The sequence below is a fragment of the Enhydra lutris genome, unplaced genomic scaffold (genome assembly GCF_002288905.1).
Source record: "Enhydra lutris kenyoni isolate GAN:26980312 unplaced genomic scaffold, ASM228890v2 scaffoldscaffold5, whole genome shotgun sequence".
Taxonomy (NCBI): Eukaryota; Metazoa; Chordata; class Mammalia; order Carnivora; family Mustelidae; genus Enhydra; species Enhydra lutris.
Window position 1 is genome coordinate 43,572,779 of NW_019154089.1, and position 21,252 is coordinate 43,594,030.

The window sequence follows — 21,252 nt, forward strand, 5'->3', positions numbered from 1 at the left end:
TATAACATAAATATTGTTAGTTTACAAATAAAAGCAAAGTTTTACATGGACTGAACACCCAAAGAAATATTTCCCAAGTGGCTAAGTATCATGCAAGCTTTCATTTTCCCAAGATGAGGACAGTTTTTAGTAATTCAAAACTGGAATTAAAATAACAAGAAAGTACAGCTAGTAAATTTATAAAGCTACTTGGGGTATTATATTGCTGCATTATGAAATACCTCTACAATACGAAAAAAGCCATAAGGCCATAGCAAAAATGAGTATGATGATCCTCATTTTGTATATATATATATCTCACACCTAAACGATGCTAAATTTGCATCTTTATATCACACACAATTATCATAACAACATTCTGAGGGTGTATTTTGAATTAAAATATTAAAGTACCAAGTTTATAATCATTTACACAGTTACTTAATTCAAAAATAAAGATGATTAGTTTCTTCTGTCTTCAGAATTTTTCTAAACTGGCTGATGTATTATTGGCTTTTGCTGACTAAATATATATGTCACCAAGCGAGCACTACAGTAAAACTTCATTTATTTTGTCCCAAAACTAAAAAGGTAAAACAAACAAAAGCAAAACCCAAGGAGATCCCATTTGCATTTATCAACTTGGAATTCCCATCAATTTAATTAATTTCTAGAGAATATTGCATTTTAAATCCAATGGCAGTTCCTTTCCATAATTTTAGGAACAAATCAAATTACTATAAGTACAACCTTCTTTTAAAAATAAAGAAAGTCGGGACGCCTGGGTGGCTCAGTTGGTTAAGCAGCTGCCTTCGGCTCAGGTCATGATCCCAGCGTCCTGGGATCGAGTCCCACATAGGGCTCCTTGCTCGTCAGGGAGCCTGCTTCTCCCTCTGCCTCTGCCTGCCATTCTGTCTGCCTGTGCTCGCTCTCTCTCCTTCTCTCTCTCTCTGACAAATAAATAAATAAAATCTTTAAAAAAAAAAAATAAAGTCAAAATCATAACCTATACATTAAGACTCAGACTTACATATAAACTATTATACAAGTTTTAGAAGCCAGCTTCAAGTGTCAAATACTATTAACAACAATTTTACAAAGTGACATGCAGAATTCTATAGGATGACAATGAACAAAAAATGCAATCGAGCTGAGACAGAATTCAGTACTTTTTACACAGAGAAGAACTAACAAATGTGATTGAGAAATGGAAATTAATTTGTACTAAAAAGAATGGCTTACAGAAGCATTAATTTAAAGCAGGCTGAAAGTACTCTTAAAGTTATCTTTCACATAAGCTACATTTAGTGCCTAGATAAGCTTACTTAGATACTATTGCCAAATTTTAGTCTACAATGCACTTATTACTCCAAGACAGTAACCATGTCTATATATTTGGCATATAATTACTTAAATACTCTCGTTCTTTGTGGAATTAATTACTTTTCCCCAGTTTTTTTTTTAATTGCTATTGTTGGTTTTATACTTCTCATATTGAGCTTTGTACAACTAAGGCATTTTTATGACAAATTCAACCTACTCCTATTAAATATTGGCCATATCGATGTTGTACACCCATGGACCTGTTTTATTTCTTTTTTCAAAATTCTCTAGTGATTTTTTTCCCATTTATTTTGCTTTTTGTACTTTCTCCTGCCTCTGCCCAAAACCATTCTTCCAATTTCTGTAGTAATAAATGAATAAATTTTAAAAATTATTGTACCTAACATTTTATGTGAATTAACCTTACCTCATATTTAATTTAGTTCAAGCATTATCCAAAATGGGCTAGAATTTAATATAAAATGCAAAATGCATAGTAATTAAGTTGTCTATTAAGATATCTCGTGAAAAAATCTAAAGCCTTCATATCTAGTATGGTCCAGGGGCCAACAACATAAAATGATTTAAAATACTTGTGTGATGAAACTTACGTGAATCTTGTTGAATAAACATTTTTTCTAGCAACTAATATAATCAAGAAATACTTTCTCAAACACAATTCCACAATGAGGTTATTTATAATGGAGAGGAGTTTGACATTGAATGGTTGTTCCATATTAGAGTCCATTTAAGAAAAACAACTAATTTCAAATAAAATGAAATAATTTTTCCTTTTCTTACCCACTGAGCCACCCAGGCACCCCAAAATAATTTTTTTCTGATTATAAAAATAATATGTATTTTCCAGGAATTTAGAAAATTTGAAAATTAGGGGGAAAAAAAATCCCCAGTAATATAATCACTCAAACTTGGTCAGTTACAATGGTGATATATACAGTTCAGATATGAAACAAAATTGAAATCAAATTATAATTATGAACGTGTTTATAAATATGCTTAAATCCATGGGACTTGATAAGGTTATTTAGGGAAAGACTGTGGATAAAGAAAAGATGGAGCCTAGACGGAACCTGGAGGTATACCAATATTTGAATGAAGATTAGAGGAAGAACAGCAAGGGGGAATGTGAAAGAATGGTCAACGAGAAAGGAGGAAAACCAAGTGTATTTTTCATCGAAGGCAATAGGAGACACTGTAACACTACATGAAGAATGAAGGAGTGGTCAGCCACGCCAAATGAGTCAGATGTACTGAGTAAAATAAGGTCATAGAACTAACGGTCTGGTGGATTTTGCTACATGAAGGTTAATGACCATCTATGCTGATAAGCAGTTTTAGGGGAACCCAAAAATGACTGGACCTCTACACCTCGTGAGACTCAACTAAAACATTCTTTGTTTTTAAGGTTTTTACGTTTTTTAAAGATTTATTTATTTACTTGAGAGACAGCGTGAGCACGTGCATGTGTGCATGGGGTAAGGGGCAGAGGATTAAAACCTTCAAGGGACTCTGCACTGAGTGTAGAGCCTGACTCGGGCTTAATTCCACAACCCTGAAATCAAGACTGAGCAGAAGCCAAGAGTCAGCTGCTCAACCAACTGAGCCACCCAGGTGCCCCTCAACTAAAAAATTATTGATTTAATGAACTAATTAGATGGTCTTTTACAAAATAAACATATATCAATCAATAGTAGTACAAAAGCCATTTTTAAAAGCTATAAACAATATAATTGGAAAGAAAATATTCACTCACAATTACACAAAAATCTAATCATAAATAGTGGTGCCTGGATGGCTCAGTGGGTTAAAGCCTCTGCCTTTGGCTCAGGTCATGATCTCAGGGTTCTGGGATCCAGCCCCGAATCAGGTTCTCTGCTCTGTGGGGAGCCTACCCCGCCCCTGCTCTCCCTGCCTGCCTCTCTGCCTGCTTGTGATCTCTCTCTGTGTCAAATAAATTTAAAAAAAATTTTTTAAATCTAATCATAAATAAATGTGTGGCAAGCTTTATAAAGGAAACCGTAAATTTTGCGAGATATAAAAGGTGCAAATAACAAGGAGATACACCAAATCTCAAGCTAAAAATTTCATTAGTTCATTGGTTTACATGCACTCAACAAACTCTCAGTGCGTACCTACTTCTCTGATTCCAGCACTTGGACTGGATCAGCAAACAAAATACACAAAGATCAAAGCTGGCAGTCTTATTTGACTTCGGTGGGAGTAACACTTGTTTCACAGTTAAACATAAGTCCGAAGTCAACTAATATAAGGCTCTCATTAAAATATCTTTCTATTAATACTTACCTATGTTTCTTTCCTTTTTAAAACAAGAGTAAGAATTTTATCAAAAGCCTTACTTTCCTCCTTTGAATCACTAATGTCCTCTATTAGTCTATTTCCTAACATAATATCCATCCATTACCAAATTTCCATGATTAAACCTATCTTATTAGGATGGATTCTTTTAATAACTGTTGAATTTGGTACATAAGCATTTTATTTGGGATTTCAGCATTTATACTGAAATGTGCACTTAATTTACACATCTCTTAGTGATTTTCTTTTAACTGGAAAAATGAGCATGTAATAAAACAAACTGAGTATCATCCCAAAATTTAGGTTGTTTCCTGGAAATTTTCAAGAATCCATGGGTAAACTCCGGTTGCTTTGGAGTTTCTCTTGCATGGAGTTTCTCGGAAACGTTTTGTTTCTTCCATGGACAGTTTAAGTTTTCTATCTTTACTTGATTTACTCTTATTTATATTTCTCAGGGGAAAATGTCCAAATTTCCTATATGTAGTATTTTCTTATCCAGAGTCTCCACCATGTATATTACATCATCTTTTCCAATTTTAAGTGTTTTCTTTTCCCTCTTGATTAGATTTGCCATAATATTATCTTTTACTTACACGGGAGAGGCTACAATATAGAACCAGTTACTGTATCTATTTGTCAATTCTGTTTTCTCTTCCGTGTCATCAACTTCTACATTTACACTTTTGTTCTAATTTTCCTTATTCTTTTTAACTCTCTGACAAATGCTGATTTTTCTTATTTTATATAAACACATGGCATTATAAATTTGCCATTAAGTAAACTGGCAAATGGGTTTCAGATCTAAGACTAAAGAGCCGAAGATCTGAAGCTACTCCAGAGCGTTGGGGTTCATGTAAAATATGAAATCATCCGTAGTATCTGGCTTGCTAAAACGTAACCCCGAGGCCACTGGGCGCTTGACAGGTTTCCGAGAGGGGCTGAGGCCTTGGAATGCCGAGGCCTGCGGGACCAATATGCGGTAGGAATGTGGTAGGGAGTTTGCCTTCCCTCAAGCTTTCTCAGCCAGAACAGCTGCCCTGTGACCTAAGAGATGTATCCATTGTCCCTAAAGCTGTTTAGGAGAATTTGTGGAACACGCTGATCAGCATATCTTTCCCGTAACCAGACTCTTCTATTTTCTCTAAGACCCCTTGCCACATATCCCTTGCTTGAGAAACAGAGTGATAAAGACTTACGATCGTCCTGAAGCACAAATAAAGGCAGAGCAAAGAAGAGCAAAGGGTCTTCCTCTCTGAGCGTTGACCCTCTTGCCTTCTCCTCTCTTTCACAGCAAAATTTGGAGTAATCTTTCATCTGTCGATACAAGGATCGCTGGCCATTCCCAGCACCAGAGTTTTGAGATTAGTGAAAGTTTCTTTGAACTTCATGTTTTATCTCTTTAAAAATTATGTGGCTTTTTATATTCTACTCCATGTGTTTAATAGAAATACAATTTTTCTCAGGGTATTAAAGCCAAGTCGGTTGACAGCTGCAGAGGGAAGATCAATCATGTTTATTTAGTGGTGATGTCCTGCAGCATCTTCATGTATCCCTAAGAGTAAATGTGTTTAGAATAACTCTGCCTAGGGGCACCTGGGTGGCTCAGCGGTTAAGCCTCTGCCTTCGGCTCAGGTCATGATCCTAGGGTCCTGGGATTGAGCCCCACATCGGGCTCTCTGCTCGGCAGGGAGCCTGCTTCCTCCTCTCTCTCTGCCTGCCTCTCTGCCTACTTGTGATCTCTGTCTGTCAAATAAATAAATTAAAAAAAAAAAAAAAAAGAATAACTCTGCCTATAACCTACCAGCTTTACATGCAATTTATTACATTTTAGTCTAGCTTAAGTTTTATTTTTACATTAATAAAATGTTTTCTTGGTCCAAAAAAATCAATTTGTCAAGCAGAGGAAATGTCTAGATTATATAAAAATATATGTGACTAAAAATGAAAAGGCAAGTAAGATAGCTGTCATTTTTAGATTGTGATATAGCTCTGGGAATGTTTGATTATACACTGAATATTCTGTCCAGGAAAACTAATAGCGACTCTATAGTTATTTAGAAAGACACTTTTATTTTCAAATGATTACATGTTTCTGATTAAAACTATTTTAACAACTTTTAGATGTACTGTGACATGGATAGTGTTCATGACCTCTATAATTCTGGCTTTTAAGCATTTCCTGAAGGGATGCCTGGGGGGCTCAGTAGGTTAAGCATCTGCCTTCAGCTCAGGTTATGATCCCAGGGTCTTGGGATTGAGTCCTGCAGTGGGCTCCTTGCTCAGCAGGAAGCCTGCTTTTCCCTCTGCCTGCCGCTCTCCCTGCTTCTGCTCTCTGACAAATAAAGTCTTAGAAAAAACAAACTCCTGAGACTTTCTGTAGTCTAATCAATGATTTTGTACACAAGTTCTGTCCCATTTTTAAAACTTTTTTCTAAGGTACCAAAATTTCTTAAGTAAATTTTACTAATTATTCCTTATTTTTAGTTACTCCAACTTAAGATTTACATCAACATTCCGCATACTCATAACAATCTACGACATATTAATGACCTTTTAACACTGGAATTTTGTTTTTGCTCTCAACTGCTTGTAATTAATACTGCTAACTCTGCTTCATGCTTAATTTTGCCTGGTACTCATATTCATTTTGTATCTCCATTCATTGGTTCCTCCTATTATCATTTGCTAATCAACCGCAGTACACTTTCATAAACTTATAAGTGACTTGGGTTCTGACTTTTTTTCTTCAATTGTTCTATATTGCGAATTATCTTGACTGGTCCTAGATTTTTTTTTTTTTTTTTAAAGATTTTATTTATTTATTTGACAGACATAGATCACAAGTAGGCAGAGAGGCAGGCAGAGAGAGAGAGAGAGGAGGAAGCAGGCTCCCTGCGGAGCAGAGAGCCCGACGTGGGGCTCGATCCCAGGACCCTGGGATCATGACCTGAGCTGAAGGCAGAGGCTTTAACCCACTGAGCCACCCAGGTGCCCCTGGTCCTAGATTTCTTATTGTGAATTTCCTCTGGAAGTCTGACAGGGCTACATTGTCTCCTAACGCTCAGTGTTATGCAGAAGTCTGAGCCCAGTTAGATTTTTGTTTCTCGGTAAATAATTTTTGTTTTCCCCAGCTGCTTTTAAGCCACATGCAACTTGTGTAAATGAAGTTACTGCCTATTTCCCAAGTACGTCCTGCAGCTTTCCACCTTCACTCACAGTTCCACCCACTTACTGTCCTCTTGCTGGAAAATGCCACCTATCAAAACCAATTCAAATGCCACTTGTGCCAAGACACATTTTCAGGATTCATACTGTTCAGAATTAACCCATCCTGTATCTAAATTTATGTCACTGTTGTACTTCTGTAGCACTGATATCTACAGCGTACTATTAAAGAATATACACCAGAGTGGTTGTAAGAAAGTTCTGGAGTCAGATCACCAGGGCTCAAATTTCAACCCTGCTGCATTCTAGCTATACGATCTTCAGTAAGTTGTTGGATTTTCTGTGCCATTAACTCATCTGCAGAAGGGAAATAGTATCTAGCTCCTGGGATGGTTCTGATGATTAAATGAGCTAATATACGTAAACCATCTAGACCATGCTCTAGAATATAGTAAGTGCTACGCGAGGTCCTGGCATGTATTATATGTACGTATGTACATACGTGGGATGTGTTCTCCATTTGGAATGAGGAAAATTATTATTTTTTTAAAAAAGATTTTATTTATTCATTTGACACAGAGAGAGAGATCACAAGCAGGCAGAGAGAGAGGGAGAAACAGGCTACCCGCTGAGCAGAGAGCCCGACGCGGGGCTGAGACCCCTGAGACCCCAAGACCCTGAGACCATGACCCAAGCCAAAGGCAGAGGCCTAACCCCCTGAGCCACCCAGGCGCCCCTGGAATGAGGAAAATTATTACAAGAGAATGAAACAGGTGCTACCAGAGGTTTAAGTGTTCAAAGGATGGGACAATTAAACATGAATGAAATATAATCAGCTTCGGGAAAGCAATGGTATTTCAACGGAGTCCTAAATATTTTCATTATATAGAATTTTAAAAGCACTTTCATATGCATTTAATCCTTGAACTCTGGGAGCAGAAATAAAGGATGGCAACTCAAACTGCCCAAGATGCAAAGAGAAAAAAGAGAAGTGAAAGCGGACTTTAAGAGAAATACCACTGTACTTGGAGCTTGGTGGTTCTCTGTACATCTGACTTTTTCCATCAAGGATGAATGGGGAAGCAATACACGGATTGAACAGATAGGACCAAAGGTAAAGAACAGTATTCTAAGCTTTGGAAACTGCTTAAATTAACAAATGGTGGTATGAAATGACACGGCTTTCTGGGTAAACTGAAAATAATGTGCTAAAAATGGAACATAGTACAGTGTCTTACAAAGCAAGACTTTGGCTGAACTGAACAACGTCTTTTAGATGCTATTCAGTTTAGCAATCATCTATGGCAATAATACCTAGGCTTCTAGCTGAGGATTGATCAATGTAACTGTGGCCTTTGTCTTGAAAGACAGAGAGCAAGAGAGGGAGGTCAGGAGGGAAGGAAGTAAGAACAGAGATTATCTGTCATATGACTATAGTACCTAATGGAGTGTTTTAAATATGCGCAACAGAAGGTTATATAAAATAAAGAGTTAGTATGATTATACAAAGGTAATCCTTTTTTCTCATTAAAAATGTTTTGAAGGAATCTTAATTCTCAACAAGATTTAACCATTTTACCATCTGACAACTGATTTTGAAACATAGTGAACCTGTTTCCTCATCTTTGGGATAGAGCAAAACATGAATGGAAATATGTTAACATTGCCTTTTTAATTTATTTATTTATTTTTAAAGATTTTAAGTAATCTCTACACCCAACATGGGGTTTGAGCTTACGATCCTGAGATTAGGAGTCACACACTCTACTGATTGAGCCAGCCCGGTGCCCCCGGGTCAAATATTTATTGAGTACCCTGTGCCATGAGTTAGGTGCTGACACTAAACAACAGTTCTGTACTTGTTAATGTTACCTCTGAGTGCTAAGAACGTAAGTTGCATTTAATTCATCAGTTATATTATTAATCATCAGTGAAATTGTGGAAAAATCACTTAACTCCTCTGGGCCTTAGTTTCCCATATTTGCAAAATATTGTTCTATCAAGGATAGAACAGTTTTAAAGCAGTTTGAGCAAGACTCTGAAACTGTATCATTTATCAATGAAAAAATTAAAAACAAAAAAGAAAAATATAACATGTCTACTTATTCTCAAACTTCTGAATTACTGTCCTTCCATTCCTTTCAAAATCACAAGCAACTAATACCAAGTATTGTGGATAGCTCAACTGGTCTCACCAATTGGTCATTTTGAATGAAATTACCTTCAAATCAACATACTCTATTTAAAATTAAGTCTTTCAGGGATGCCTGGGTGGCTCAGTTGGTTGGACGACTGCTTTCGGCTCAGGTCACGATCCCGGAGTTCCGGGATCGAGTCCCGCATCGGGCTCCCAGCTCCACGGGGAGTCTGCTTCTCCCTCTGACCTTCTCCTCGCTCATGCTCTCTCTCACTGCCTCTCTCTCAAATAAATAAAATCTTTAAAAAAATTAAAAAAATTAAAAAAAATAAAATAAAATTAAGTCTTGGGGCGCCTGGGTGGCTCAGTGGGTTAAATCCTCTGCCTTCAGCTCAGGTCATGATCCCAGGGTCCTGGGATCGAGCCCCGCATCCGGCTCTCCGCTTGGTGGCGAGTCTGCTTCCCCCTCTCTCTCTCTCTCTGCCTGCCTCTCTGCCTACTTGTGATCTCTCTCTCTGTCAAATAAATAATAAAATCTTTAAAAAAAAAAATAAAATAAAATTAAGTCTTTCAGTGTGTAGACTGAGAAGAATGAGAGGTCGAAATCACAGGTTAACATAAGAAATATCTGTCTCAAAACAATGCATTTGACAAGTCTCATTATTAAAATTCCTTTTATTTTCCCTTCAGTGAAACTGAAGTATTCCCAAAGTCCTGAATCAGTTATTTCTTCTTAGTTTTCCAACAGCTGTCATTTGTCTTCTTTTGGTCTGTTCAGTAGAAAGTGAACTATCTGGAGTAGAACATCATCATTAAAACCTTTCACATTATTATCTTCAATTGTTTCATAAAGAGGCGTACTTTGTGTCCCCCAACATATATTTTTACGAGGGTTATTTTGATCAGCTTGTGCAGTCAGTGCCAAAGTATTTAACTGATAGCAGAAAAAGGAAAAGTATTTTCCATCTGTGATCACACCCTGAGAGACAAACGGCCGAGTGACATCTGCTTCACTCCAAAACCCTACAGAAAAGAGTTATACTGACATTTACACACAGAATACATTTTACCGCAACGAAACATTTACACAGTCGAGGGTACTAAATATCCCCCAAAACCTAAATATCTTACCTACAAATTCCTTAAGATCTCAAAGTTTTCCTCATCTTCTCCATTCTAATCCTGTATTCTATTTCTGCATGAAAAATTATTTCCTCCCTTCTGATATCCCCAAACTCGTGACATATTCTCAACAACTTTGCTCTTCAACAGCTTACCTCACTTCATCTAAAAAAAAGGCAGCAAGTTCTATCAATGCAGATCTCCCCTACATCTGGTACTAACTCTGTCCAAATACACTTATTTTCCCGGTACCAGTGGCATCTACCACCTAATAACCATTACGGCCATTTACTTCACCAAAATCTACAAAAAAAAAAAAAAAAAACCTTCAGGAAAAAATGGACTTTCTAAGCATTGCAATCAAGTATCATAGACAAGTTCTATTCTTCCTTTACATATTTTTTTAAAATTGGCTTTATGAGCTGCTGTTATTTTGCCTTGTGTATCTTGTGTCATAGGTTCCAGGATGCCTTTCATACCTTTACCACTCAAATTTTCTGGCTACTTCTTGCTCTAGACTGACTGGCTTTAACACTTTTAAATCCCACTGCCAGGGCCAAGCAGTAATGTTCTTCCCTCATACATACTTTCTATCAGCCTTCAGGAAGATAGCCAATGAATAACATTGTTAGCATTTGTAATTAAATATAGGAAAAAAGTAGCACATTACTTTTAATGCAGAAACAGTGCCATTCTAATGTTTTTGTGAAAGATTCCTGTTTCTGCTTCTGTCTAATCCTGTTCCGATTCTCTCCATTTAAGGAAAAAATTGTGAGTAAAAGATTAAATCATATATATAAAAATATACATATATATAAAAATATGTATATACACAGATTGATCCTATATGAGTTCTCAGGAGGAATTTAATATAGATTTAATTATTTTCTAGGCTCATATATATATATACATACACACACACACACATATATATAAAATATGTATATGTACATATTTTATGTATATATTTATATATATATGTACATATACATATTTTATATATATATTTATATATATATATATATAAAATCTCTCCATACACACACACATGGAGAAAAAGGGTGAGCCTAGAAAACAATTAAATCTATATTAAATTCCTCCTGAGAACTCATATAGGATCAATCTGGTTACTTACAGTTCATTACTTCAGGTTTTGTAATAAAATCCAAATGCCTCACAATGGGCTCTCAAAGTCCTCTGAGCTATGGCCTCTGGTTTCCTTTAATCTCATCCTCCATTATTCCCCCCCTCCCTTTCTTTATTTTCTTTAAACACTTCAAGGCTGTTCCTACAGGTCTGGTCTTCATTCAGATGTCATTTTTTAGAGACCACCCCAAGTTCCTCCATTTAAATAAATTCGGCCCAATATCTCATTTATACCCGCACACAGTAAGTCATTTTATCCCTTATGTGTAGTATATTATCTTTTACTCTCCTCACTATAAGCTCCAAGACAGCAGGATCTCTCTGCCTCATTCGACATTACATCCCCAAGTCTAACACTGCTTGGTTACTAGAAAGAATTCACTATTTACTGAATGTCTAATAAACAATCTTCTAATCCATATCCTGGATATAGCCTTTAAAGATATTACATAGAATAACTGTGATTTAATCTAAAATTTAACCCATCAAAGCATTTCCTTTTCCAGCTTCAGAAAGCTGCGAGCATTAAGGAGCTGACTTAGCCGGCTAGTCTTTCACCCGCTTGACGCCATCAGAAAAAAAATCATTCATACACAAAAGTGGTCAAAGTAAAAGATCAAAATAACTATTTAAACACCACTTGCCAACTGCAAATGTAAAATATCTAATTGTGAATTTTAAAACAACTGTGTTTTGTGTCACTGCAAGTTTTCAAAATGTTAAGATTCACCCTACACTTAACCCAAAGAAACCACTAAATTCTTAAAATGTCACACATACCTTCCAAAAACAAGGCCATAAAATCAGTTTTACCTTGATACATAGCTTGTGCTCCAGTCCAAGCAAAGAGGCTTGCAATAGCATTAGCTCTAAAAACAACTTCTATCTGATCGGCACAGTTCCGTTTCAAAAGCCTTTCCCTTTTCAGTTTGTCAGGTAACAGATGAAACTGTGTGTGACCGTAACAGTATGGATCTGCTGTCTTTGAGCCTGAAGAGTAAAATAAAAACATTTCAGATGAAATCTGCATGTGAACATCTGGAGCACATGTCTTTAGTCTCTCTTTCAAACCCACCTTTCTCCTCTACACGTCCTGTAATCAGTATTCGAAATACACAAGTAGGAAGGTTGTTATTTATTTCACTGATTATAATGAAGTTAAACTTCGTGTGAAAGTAAACCTGCTATCATCAAGTCCACTATGATGATACAGGATAAGTCAAAAGAATGTTATGTAAAGTTTTCTTAAAATTCCCTATTATGTAGTTTTTTCAAACCTTTTATTCATCATTGGGAGCTATGGTATTTTCCTTGTCTTATTCTACAAATGATACCTACATTTCATTAAAGTCTCCTTTTTCATTTTAATGTAATAATTACATACCTTGTTCCTAATTTTAAAAAAAATTTTATACTGTATTTCCAAGTAAGGAAAATGAGAGACAATATTTCATGAAATGCTCATATTCCTGACTTTAGTAGTAAAGTAAACCTCAACCAAAAGTTCCCACAATTCACACTGTAAGAGCACAGTGACACAGAAGGCACTGATAAAATACACCTGGAGGATTAGTATAAAGCTGGTTTCTTAAAATCTTTAAGTTAGCCAGGAATTAATAGATAAAAAGACAGCAAAAGTATAAGCTACACAAGGCCAGACATCAGGCCTTATTAATTTTTATATTCCTAATGGTTACCACAGTGTGTGGCACAAACAGAAGACTTTTACAAAAAAGCCAATCACTGCCTCAAATCTGGCTCTGCACTGGTTTACTTCTGAAAAAGGAAAAATTACTTTTTCTACATAACAGATCAACAAAACTTAGTAGTAAAAATAGTACAAATACTATTACAATAGTACTATTTACAAAAAATAGTAAAACTATTTTTTAAAGTTAAATGCTGCTAGTTTAGTAGAAACAAGTAAAATTTTTAAATGGTGAGCTAAAAGAATATTTCTCTCCCAATTTCCAAACATGTTACAACCACCTCAGTTTATAAATTGCAATGCTTGTAAACTATCTGACCTTTGGTCATCAAGAATTAATTATTTAAATATGCACAGGATCCTTCGGATACATTGATGGCAAAATATTTCAAAAGAAAACTTACCAATAAATATGGTATTTTCATACTGTCGTTTGAATAATGGAAGTTTGTCTGGCTTACAAGTTATAACAGGGATTTCGACAGGTACAGAATAATCCAGCGGCACAAACTTCAAGAAAATGAAACGTCATAAATGAATTCACAACAACACTAGTACTAATGTACATATTTTACTCACATTCTTTGGTTTTTGTTTTTTTTTCAAAGATTTTATTTATTTGTCAGAGAGAGTGAGAGCACAAGCAGGGGCAATAGCAGGCAGAGGGAGAAACAGGCTCCCTGCTGAACAAGGAGCGCAATGTGGGACTCAATTCTAGGACCCTAGGATCATAACTTGAGCCAAAGACAGACCCTTAACCGACTGAGCCACCCAGGCATCCCAACTCACATTCTTAATACACTTCAAAGTCTTAAAATGAGATGTTTTTTGACAAATGATTTGGTAACACAACCTATTGATGGGCCAAATCCAGCCAGCCACTTGATTGTACAAATAAAGTTTAATTGCAACACGGTCAGGCACATTCATTCACATAACTGCTGTTATATTATTTAAGAACTAAGATGAAGAGCTGCAACACAGGTTTATGGCCCCCCAAAGCCTCAGATATTTCCTGTATTTACTGTCAGATATTTACCTTTAGGGAAAACGTGTGCACGTGTCTGTACACAGCACTCAAAATATACTTATTTTCTCTGAAAGAACTATAAATATAAAAAATGACGAGATCACAATTATAAAAATGCCTTGATTTACGATTAGGTACTGTAGTCTATGATAAATCACAACCATAACTATTATCAATTGTTTATATGTATTTTTAAAGATTTTACTATTTATTTGAGAGAGAGCACAAGCGGGGTGGGAGAGGCAAAGGAAGAGGGAGAAGCAGACTCCCCACTGAGCAGGAAGCCCACTGGGCTTGATCCCAGGACCGTGGCATCATGACCTAAGCTGAAGGCAGACGCTTAACTGACTGAGCCACCCAAGTGCCCAATATTTTTAGAGTAAGAAAAAGAAAAGATCTGTACGGTCCTAAAAACTGATGCCTTAATCCTGCTTAAAAATGATTACTTGACCTTTGAGGACTATACATACCGTAACAGGTTAAAAAGCTGAAAAAGAATTTGGGATGAGAAGTATGCGCAAGAAATTCGAAAGGGCCCCACCCAATACTTTTTACTCTATTAAGCCCATTACCTAGGCTGCCTATGACAATAAATCCTTACCTCTGGGAGTTGTTTGGATATTCGAATCTGGTTGTGCGGTTTATCATTTATTTGGTATCGCAAAGCATCAACTCGACCTTTCCGATGACCCCTAGAAATAATTTCTTCACCTCGCAACCAGTAAAAGTGAACCGGGCATTTGCAATCTATCAAAAGATATTCAAAATTTTATTTAATCATTTAGATAAATTTGGTTATTATTAGAATACCAGCAATACAGAACTTAAGAATAGTTGTGCAAATTAAAAATTATCAAAAATTACTCCTTGATGTAAGAGAGTCTGGGTTATATGATGATTTAAGTCAAATGACTGACTTAAATATTATGCTCAAACATTTATTGTCTACTTGTGCCACCAATCATACACTAAACACTGTAGCAATTAAGAATAAATGTAACAGGAACATTACTCAGCAGAAATAAAAAGTTTTTAATAGGACTCAGAACTACTAAATCAATCTTCACAATAACCGTCAAAGGTATGTATAGCTGTCATCACCTCCAGTTTATAGAAGAGTAATCTGGATCTTAACAAAGTCAAGTTTTCCTAAGCCAACAGGAGTAGTCAAAATCCAGGAGGCTTCTCTGAAGTCCACTTCCTTCCCAACTGAGACAGAAGTAAAGTAACATGCACACACACTACAGGACTCAGTTGAGCACACATCTACAGTTATAATAACTGTAGATTAATTCAATAAATATTTATTAAGACACCTACCAGGCAGTAGACATAAAGTAATGAATGCCTCAGAAACACTGATTTTTAAAATTTTTAATTAATTATTATTATTAACATATAATGTATTATTTGCCCCAGGGGTACAGGTCTGTGAATCGCCAGGTTTTATACACTTCACAGCACTCACCATAGCACATACCCTCCCCAATGTCCATAACCCCACCACCCTCTCCCTCTCCCCCTCCCCCCAGCAACCCTCAGTTTGTTTTGTGAGATTAAGAGTCTCTTATGGTTTGTCTCTCTCCAGATCCCATCTTGAGGAACACTGATTTTTAAAACCGTCCATTAATTTTTCACGTGTCCACTGAGCAGTTAAAAGAAGCTGCTGACTGGTTCCTGGGAATGGCTAGGTTTGAATCCTGAACTCCTACCCACCACCTACAGGCTCTCTGACCAGGTTCATTTTACCTTCCTGCACCTCAAGTTGGTTTTCCCATTTATAAAACAATATAACCGCCCTACCTACTATAAACGGTTACTGTGAGGATTAAATTGGTCGGCATATATAAAAATTTGGAAGAGGGCTTGGCACCTAATAAGTATTGAGTCAATGTTACGTATTTAAATCTGTATCACTTTTAATGTTCACGCGTCTACGAGAAAGTACTATTACCGTAACTCTCATCTTAAGAATGAGAAAAACTGCTTTAACCTAAAAGAGGTTAATGAAGTGACATACAGTCATGTAGCTTCTTGGTGGAAGGGCCAAAAGTCAAGTTCAGGTGCGCCCCGCCCGCCGAGAGCCCCTTCTGACCAACACTGCTCTCCCATTCCGTTTGGCCGGACCTTCACAACGCGGAACCAAAGACTGGAGTCGTGGGAGGTGGTATGGCTAGTAAGTGGCGGCACAGGCCCGGAGGGAACCCAGTCTGCAGATTCTTAGTGCGGGGGCCGCTACTAAACCTGGTGGCACCTGGCGAGGCGCGAAAGGCCTAGAAATAGAATGAACGACGCAGAAAGAAAGAAATGAACAGTCCCCCCACCTTCCCCGCCCGGCGTCGCAGCCCCAAGACTCACCGAGGGTGGCGCTGGCCAGGGCTGGGTTGTGCGCGCCGAGCAGGCCCATGAGGGTGGCCACCAGCTGATCCAGGAAGGGCGAGGCGAGAGCCTCGCGTTCCTGGTAGAGCGCAAGGCGCCCCTTGCGCCGCAGGTAGAAGTGCTCCTGCAGGAGGCAGTCACACGCGGCGGCGCGCAGGGCCGCGAGGTCCAGGGCGGGGGCGGGCTCGGCGGGCGGCGGCGGCAGGCCCGACAGGAACGCGGTCTTGGTGAAGTCCTGATACCAGCGGTCAGCGTTCAGGGCGAAAGTCTGCGGATAAACCACGTATTTCATGAACTGCATCTTGGTGAGGATTCGCAGCTTCTCGTCCACCGACTCGGCCGCGTGCACCGTCGCCTGCCACCGCTCCACTCGCCGCTGCCGTGCCGCCTTGCTCTTGGCCGTCAGGGAGGCCACAATCGGCGGGTAGCGCGCCACGGGGGCCGCCGTGACATCGGGGCCGGTCACTTCTCGACCCGTGACGGCGGCTTCGGCCGCAGTGTGCAATGACAGCCCCGGCCCGCGGAGCGCTAGCCTGCAACACCTGGCCGCCGCCATCTTTACTCGGGGTTGCCGACCCAGGGGTTAATTTCAGGAAAGGTCGCAGCTCTCTTGCGTAAGGACCAATCAGAAGCGGAATTTAAGCCAGGCTTGGGCAAGCCGATTCTCAGTGGGCCTGAGATTCGTTGCGTCATTCATTTTTTTTAGCCAATCAGATCCCTCTCCAACTAAGTTTCCAGCGCCTCGGAGGCTCTGTACACCGAAGGCAGGATTTGAGAGCCTGTAGTTTTTCCGCAGACCTGGGTGGGAGGAGTGGGGATTCCGGTTGAGGCCTCCTAGGCTGCTCTTCCGACCTCGACGCAGACCTCTTGCCCAAAATCATTTTAGGAATGTTCTGCACCGGAACCTCTAGCCCCTCTAGTTGAACTCTAGTTAAATTTACTGGTTTCACTTGGGTGTAGCACATCCCACCTCTTGTCTTAGTTCCTGGGGTTGAAATTTATTGAAAATATTGTTCTGACATGTTTTATTGCTAATACATTCTTATTTGTTAAATGATGCACGTATCACTCATAGGTCACCACTGCTAATCTTTGGAAAAATAATTCCATATGCTAATTGATGCATAAATAATTAGATACATAAATAATTTCCCCTAATTTACAATACGTTTAGTTGGATTTAACTGGGGGAAAAAAAACCCCACAATAATAAGAAAAACGGGGGCACCTGGGTGGCTCAGTCGTTGGGCGTCTGCCTTCGGCTCAGGTCATGATCCCAGGATTCTGGGATCGAGCCCCGCATCGGGCTCCCGGCTTGGTGGGAAGCCTGCTTCTCCCTCTCTCACTCCCCCTGCTTGTGTTCCCTCTCTCGCTGTGTCTCTCTGTCAAATAAATAAATACAATATTTAAAAAAAAAAAAAATAAGAAAAACGGGTGTCTGGGTGGCTCAGTCTTTAGGCATCTGCTTTTGGCTCAGGTCATACTCCCAGGGTCCTGGGTTCCAGCCCCGCATCCGGCTCCCTGCTCAGCGGAAAGCCTTCTTCCATTCCCTCTGGCTGTGTTCCCTCTCTCTCGTTCCCTCCCTGCCAAATAAGTAAAGTCTTAAAATAAATAAATAAATAAACCTAAGAATTGTATTTAAATTTTGCTTTGTATTAAAACTCAGTATTTCAACATGAGTTGATACCTACTAATCTTTCAGCAACTTGAAGAAAGGAACTGTTATATTTTTAATCCTCAGCAATCATTCAATACCTGTGCCTAGTGGGTAATCACTAAATACCTGCTGAAAAAGACACCTGAATTTCTAGAAATTTAAGCTCATTTCAGATAATCTAACTCATTGACTCACTCTTTTATTACTGCTAGGAACTGGAAAAGTATTTACTTGGATTTATTGCAATAATTCTCGAGGGTATTGAAAACCAAACATTTGTTGCTAAAAAAGAAGTTATAACTTAGGTGTACCTTTATATTAGAAGTGATGATGCAATTTAACTATGAAGTTGCAAGTCTATTAAACTGACATTTAGAATACCTACTTCAAACTCATTACAATATCTTCTGTGAGAAGTTGCTAGCAGAATCTCAATACCCTTTTGACACTAATACTACAAAAAGAAGGCATAAGAGAGTTAAGATCTTTAAACCTTATTCAGTATTTCAAAGAGAAGAATGAGGCGCTCAATGTTACGTAAATTGAAGTGACACTTATTTGTGTGAAAAAATAATATATTTTTAGAGAATACATCACAGAAATCCTAGGTTAATAATTGTAGTATTCTCATACCATTCCAGCCTAGATTTTAGAATTAGAAATCAGAACAAGAGACCAATTAACACTGTAAGCCAGAACACTGTTTTCAGAAGTTGCTTTTATACTTTGATTATTTCAATTGAAATTGAAATTTCAATTTGTCCAATATTTGCTGATTATCAACATTATGAACGAGGGAGGGAGGCCCTGGGAAAGGAAAGAGCTTGCTTAGTGAAGGATGGGGCAGGACCGTACAGTATGAACACAAGAGCATACTGGTGAGAAAGAATCAAGCCAGGACCGTGGAGAAAAGTCAGCATTCTTTCTAGTATGATCCAAAATTTCTGTGTTACAAAGAAAGAAATATAAAGCTGAGTCATACAGCATGGTAAGAGCAGTATTGGGACTGAAACTCAGGTTATCTTCCTGTTAGTTTTATTCAGTGAATAATTGTTTCATGCATTTTATGTGGTAGGGAGTGAACCAAGTGCTCAGGATACTCAGTGAATCAGACAAAAGCTTATACTCTAACAGAAAGAAACATGCAATACAATATGAAAATAATAATATGATTTATTAAAAGTGGGTACATGTTATGGAAAAGAAATAGGACAGGGGAAGTAAGGATCATCAGTACCTTCTGCAGAGGGAGGGCTTGTTTGCAGTTTAAAGTGTATGGTCAGAGTAGTGCTCATGGAAAAGATGACACTACGGAAAAGGCCTGAAGGAAGTGAGGGAGTGAGTGATGTCAATATCTAGAGAAAGAGGATTCCAGCAGGCAGAACAGCTAGTGCAGAGACTCTGTGATGGGAACATGCCTGGTGGCTTCGAGAATAGGAAGGAGGCCAGTGTGCCTGAAGGAAATGGTAGAGGTGGAGCGTAGTAGGAAATGGCATGAGGAAGAAAAGGAGCCAGAATTTATAGGTTCCCAGAGGCAGCTTCTAGGATTGTTAAGGCTCTTAAGAGTCTTGAGAGGAATAGGAAACCATTAGAAGGTTCTACTCAGAAGGAGTTCATAGTATGACTTAGGTCTCAGAATACTTACTCCATGTATTAGGTAGTTTGGGTGCTGAAACAACAGAAATTTATTTTCTCCTGGTTCTAAAAGCAGAAGTCTGAGATCTGGGAGCCAGCATGGTGGGGCTCTGGTGAGAGCTCTCTTCCTGGCTTGAAGAAGGCTGCCTTCTTGCAGTGTCCTCACATGGCAGAGGGAGTCTGAGCTCACTCATATCTCTTATTATAAGGTGAAAAGCTTATTAGATTAATGTCCTAACCACATGACCCCATTTAACCTTAATGACTTCCATAAAGGCTCTGTCTCCAAATACAGTCACATGGGGGATTACAGCTCAAACATATGAATTTTAGGACACAATGCAGTCCAGAACACTATGACTGATTGGAAAATAAAGATTGTGGAGGGTCAAATTTGGAAGCAGGGAAACCAGTTAGAAGACAATTTTCCATATTTCGGGAAGAGCTGATAGTGGCCAGAAAGGATAACAGCAGTAAAGATAGTGGGAGTGGTTACAGATTCTCAGTTGAGTAAGGGTAGGAGAAAGTCTCCAAAATTTGGGGCCTGAACAGTCAAATAAAGACATAGAGAAGGCCTATGGACAAGAGAAGCATTTTTCCTTTGATTTCTCATCTTTTTCAGGGTGGGTGTTGGAGAGGGAGGTGATTTGGGGAAGGAAATAGAAGAATTTGTGAAATATGAATTTATCTATTTTTATGTGTTTATTTGATTGACATTCTCCTAGAAGAACAGAGATTATAAAGATTTAATATCCCTATTAAAGTTGCCGCTGGTCTTAGATTTAAGTATTCTAGTCAAAAGCTATGACACTCAGCAATGATTTTTGAACAGTCTCTACTTCATTCTCTCAATAAATATTTATCAAGTGACTGCTATATGTCAGCACTGTTCTAGGTACAAAGGGTATAGCAGTGAAAATGACCTTCATGGAGGTTACCTGCTAGTGGATAAAATAATCCAATCAAATATATCAAATGAGCAAATATACGTGTTTTATGTTAGATGGTGATAGGAGGCAATAGGAAAATACAGGAGGGAAGGAGACCAGATCATTCTGGGTGGGGTGGGGTGATTTCAATAGACAGGGCAGAGATGGCTGCCCTGAGAAGGTGACATTACAATAACATCTGAAGGAGATGAAGGCTAGAACCATGTGGATGTCTGGGCACAAATCTGAGCCAGGGCAAAAGCCACAGTATATCTGGGAAGTGGGAGGAACAGCAAGGAGGCCAGAGAGCTAACATGAAAAGGGACACTTGCATTTTGTCAGTGGTAGCCAGTATCTTATTCAGAAACAGGTTCTGATGAGTTGTGTGATGTACAGATTTTTGGGTTTTTTTTCCCCCCTATTGTGGTTGGGCATCAGAACAGTTCTGTTATATTGGGATGAGATGAAAGCCGCCTGGTAGATTGTAGTCCTTACCAGAGCTTTTTATATCTAAAGCTGAGAATGTGGGAAGGAAATGGCAACAGGATATTTTGTACGTACAGATGTGGATGGGAGTGACGGCTGGTCTTTTTGAGCTGTTTCCTTCGTGTGTGTGTGTGTGTGTGTGTGTGTGTGTGTGTGTCTGTATTTTTTTAAACCAATGGTGTATTTCGTACCTGGTTGCATATACAACACATTTCAAGA

General features: G+C 38.4%; 1 protein-coding gene across 1 annotated transcript; it reads right to left on the reverse strand.

Moving 5' to 3' along the window:
* Positions 1 to 9,600: 9,600 nt before the first annotated feature.
* On the reverse strand, positions 9,601 to 16,892 carry LOC111141141 (mitochondrial ribosomal protein S30). The gene is made up of 5 exons (XM_022493490.1): positions 16,306 to 16,892; positions 14,549 to 14,694; positions 13,322 to 13,427; positions 12,023 to 12,199; positions 9,601 to 9,964 (listed from the first exon to the last, which is right to left on the reverse strand). The coding sequence occupies exons 1-5, from the start codon at positions 16,880 to 16,882 to the stop codon at positions 9,693 to 9,695; spliced, it is 1,278 nt and encodes a 425-aa protein (XP_022349198.1). The 5' UTR covers positions 16,883 to 16,892; the 3' UTR covers positions 9,601 to 9,692.
* Positions 16,893 to 21,252: the final 4,360 nt, after the last annotated feature.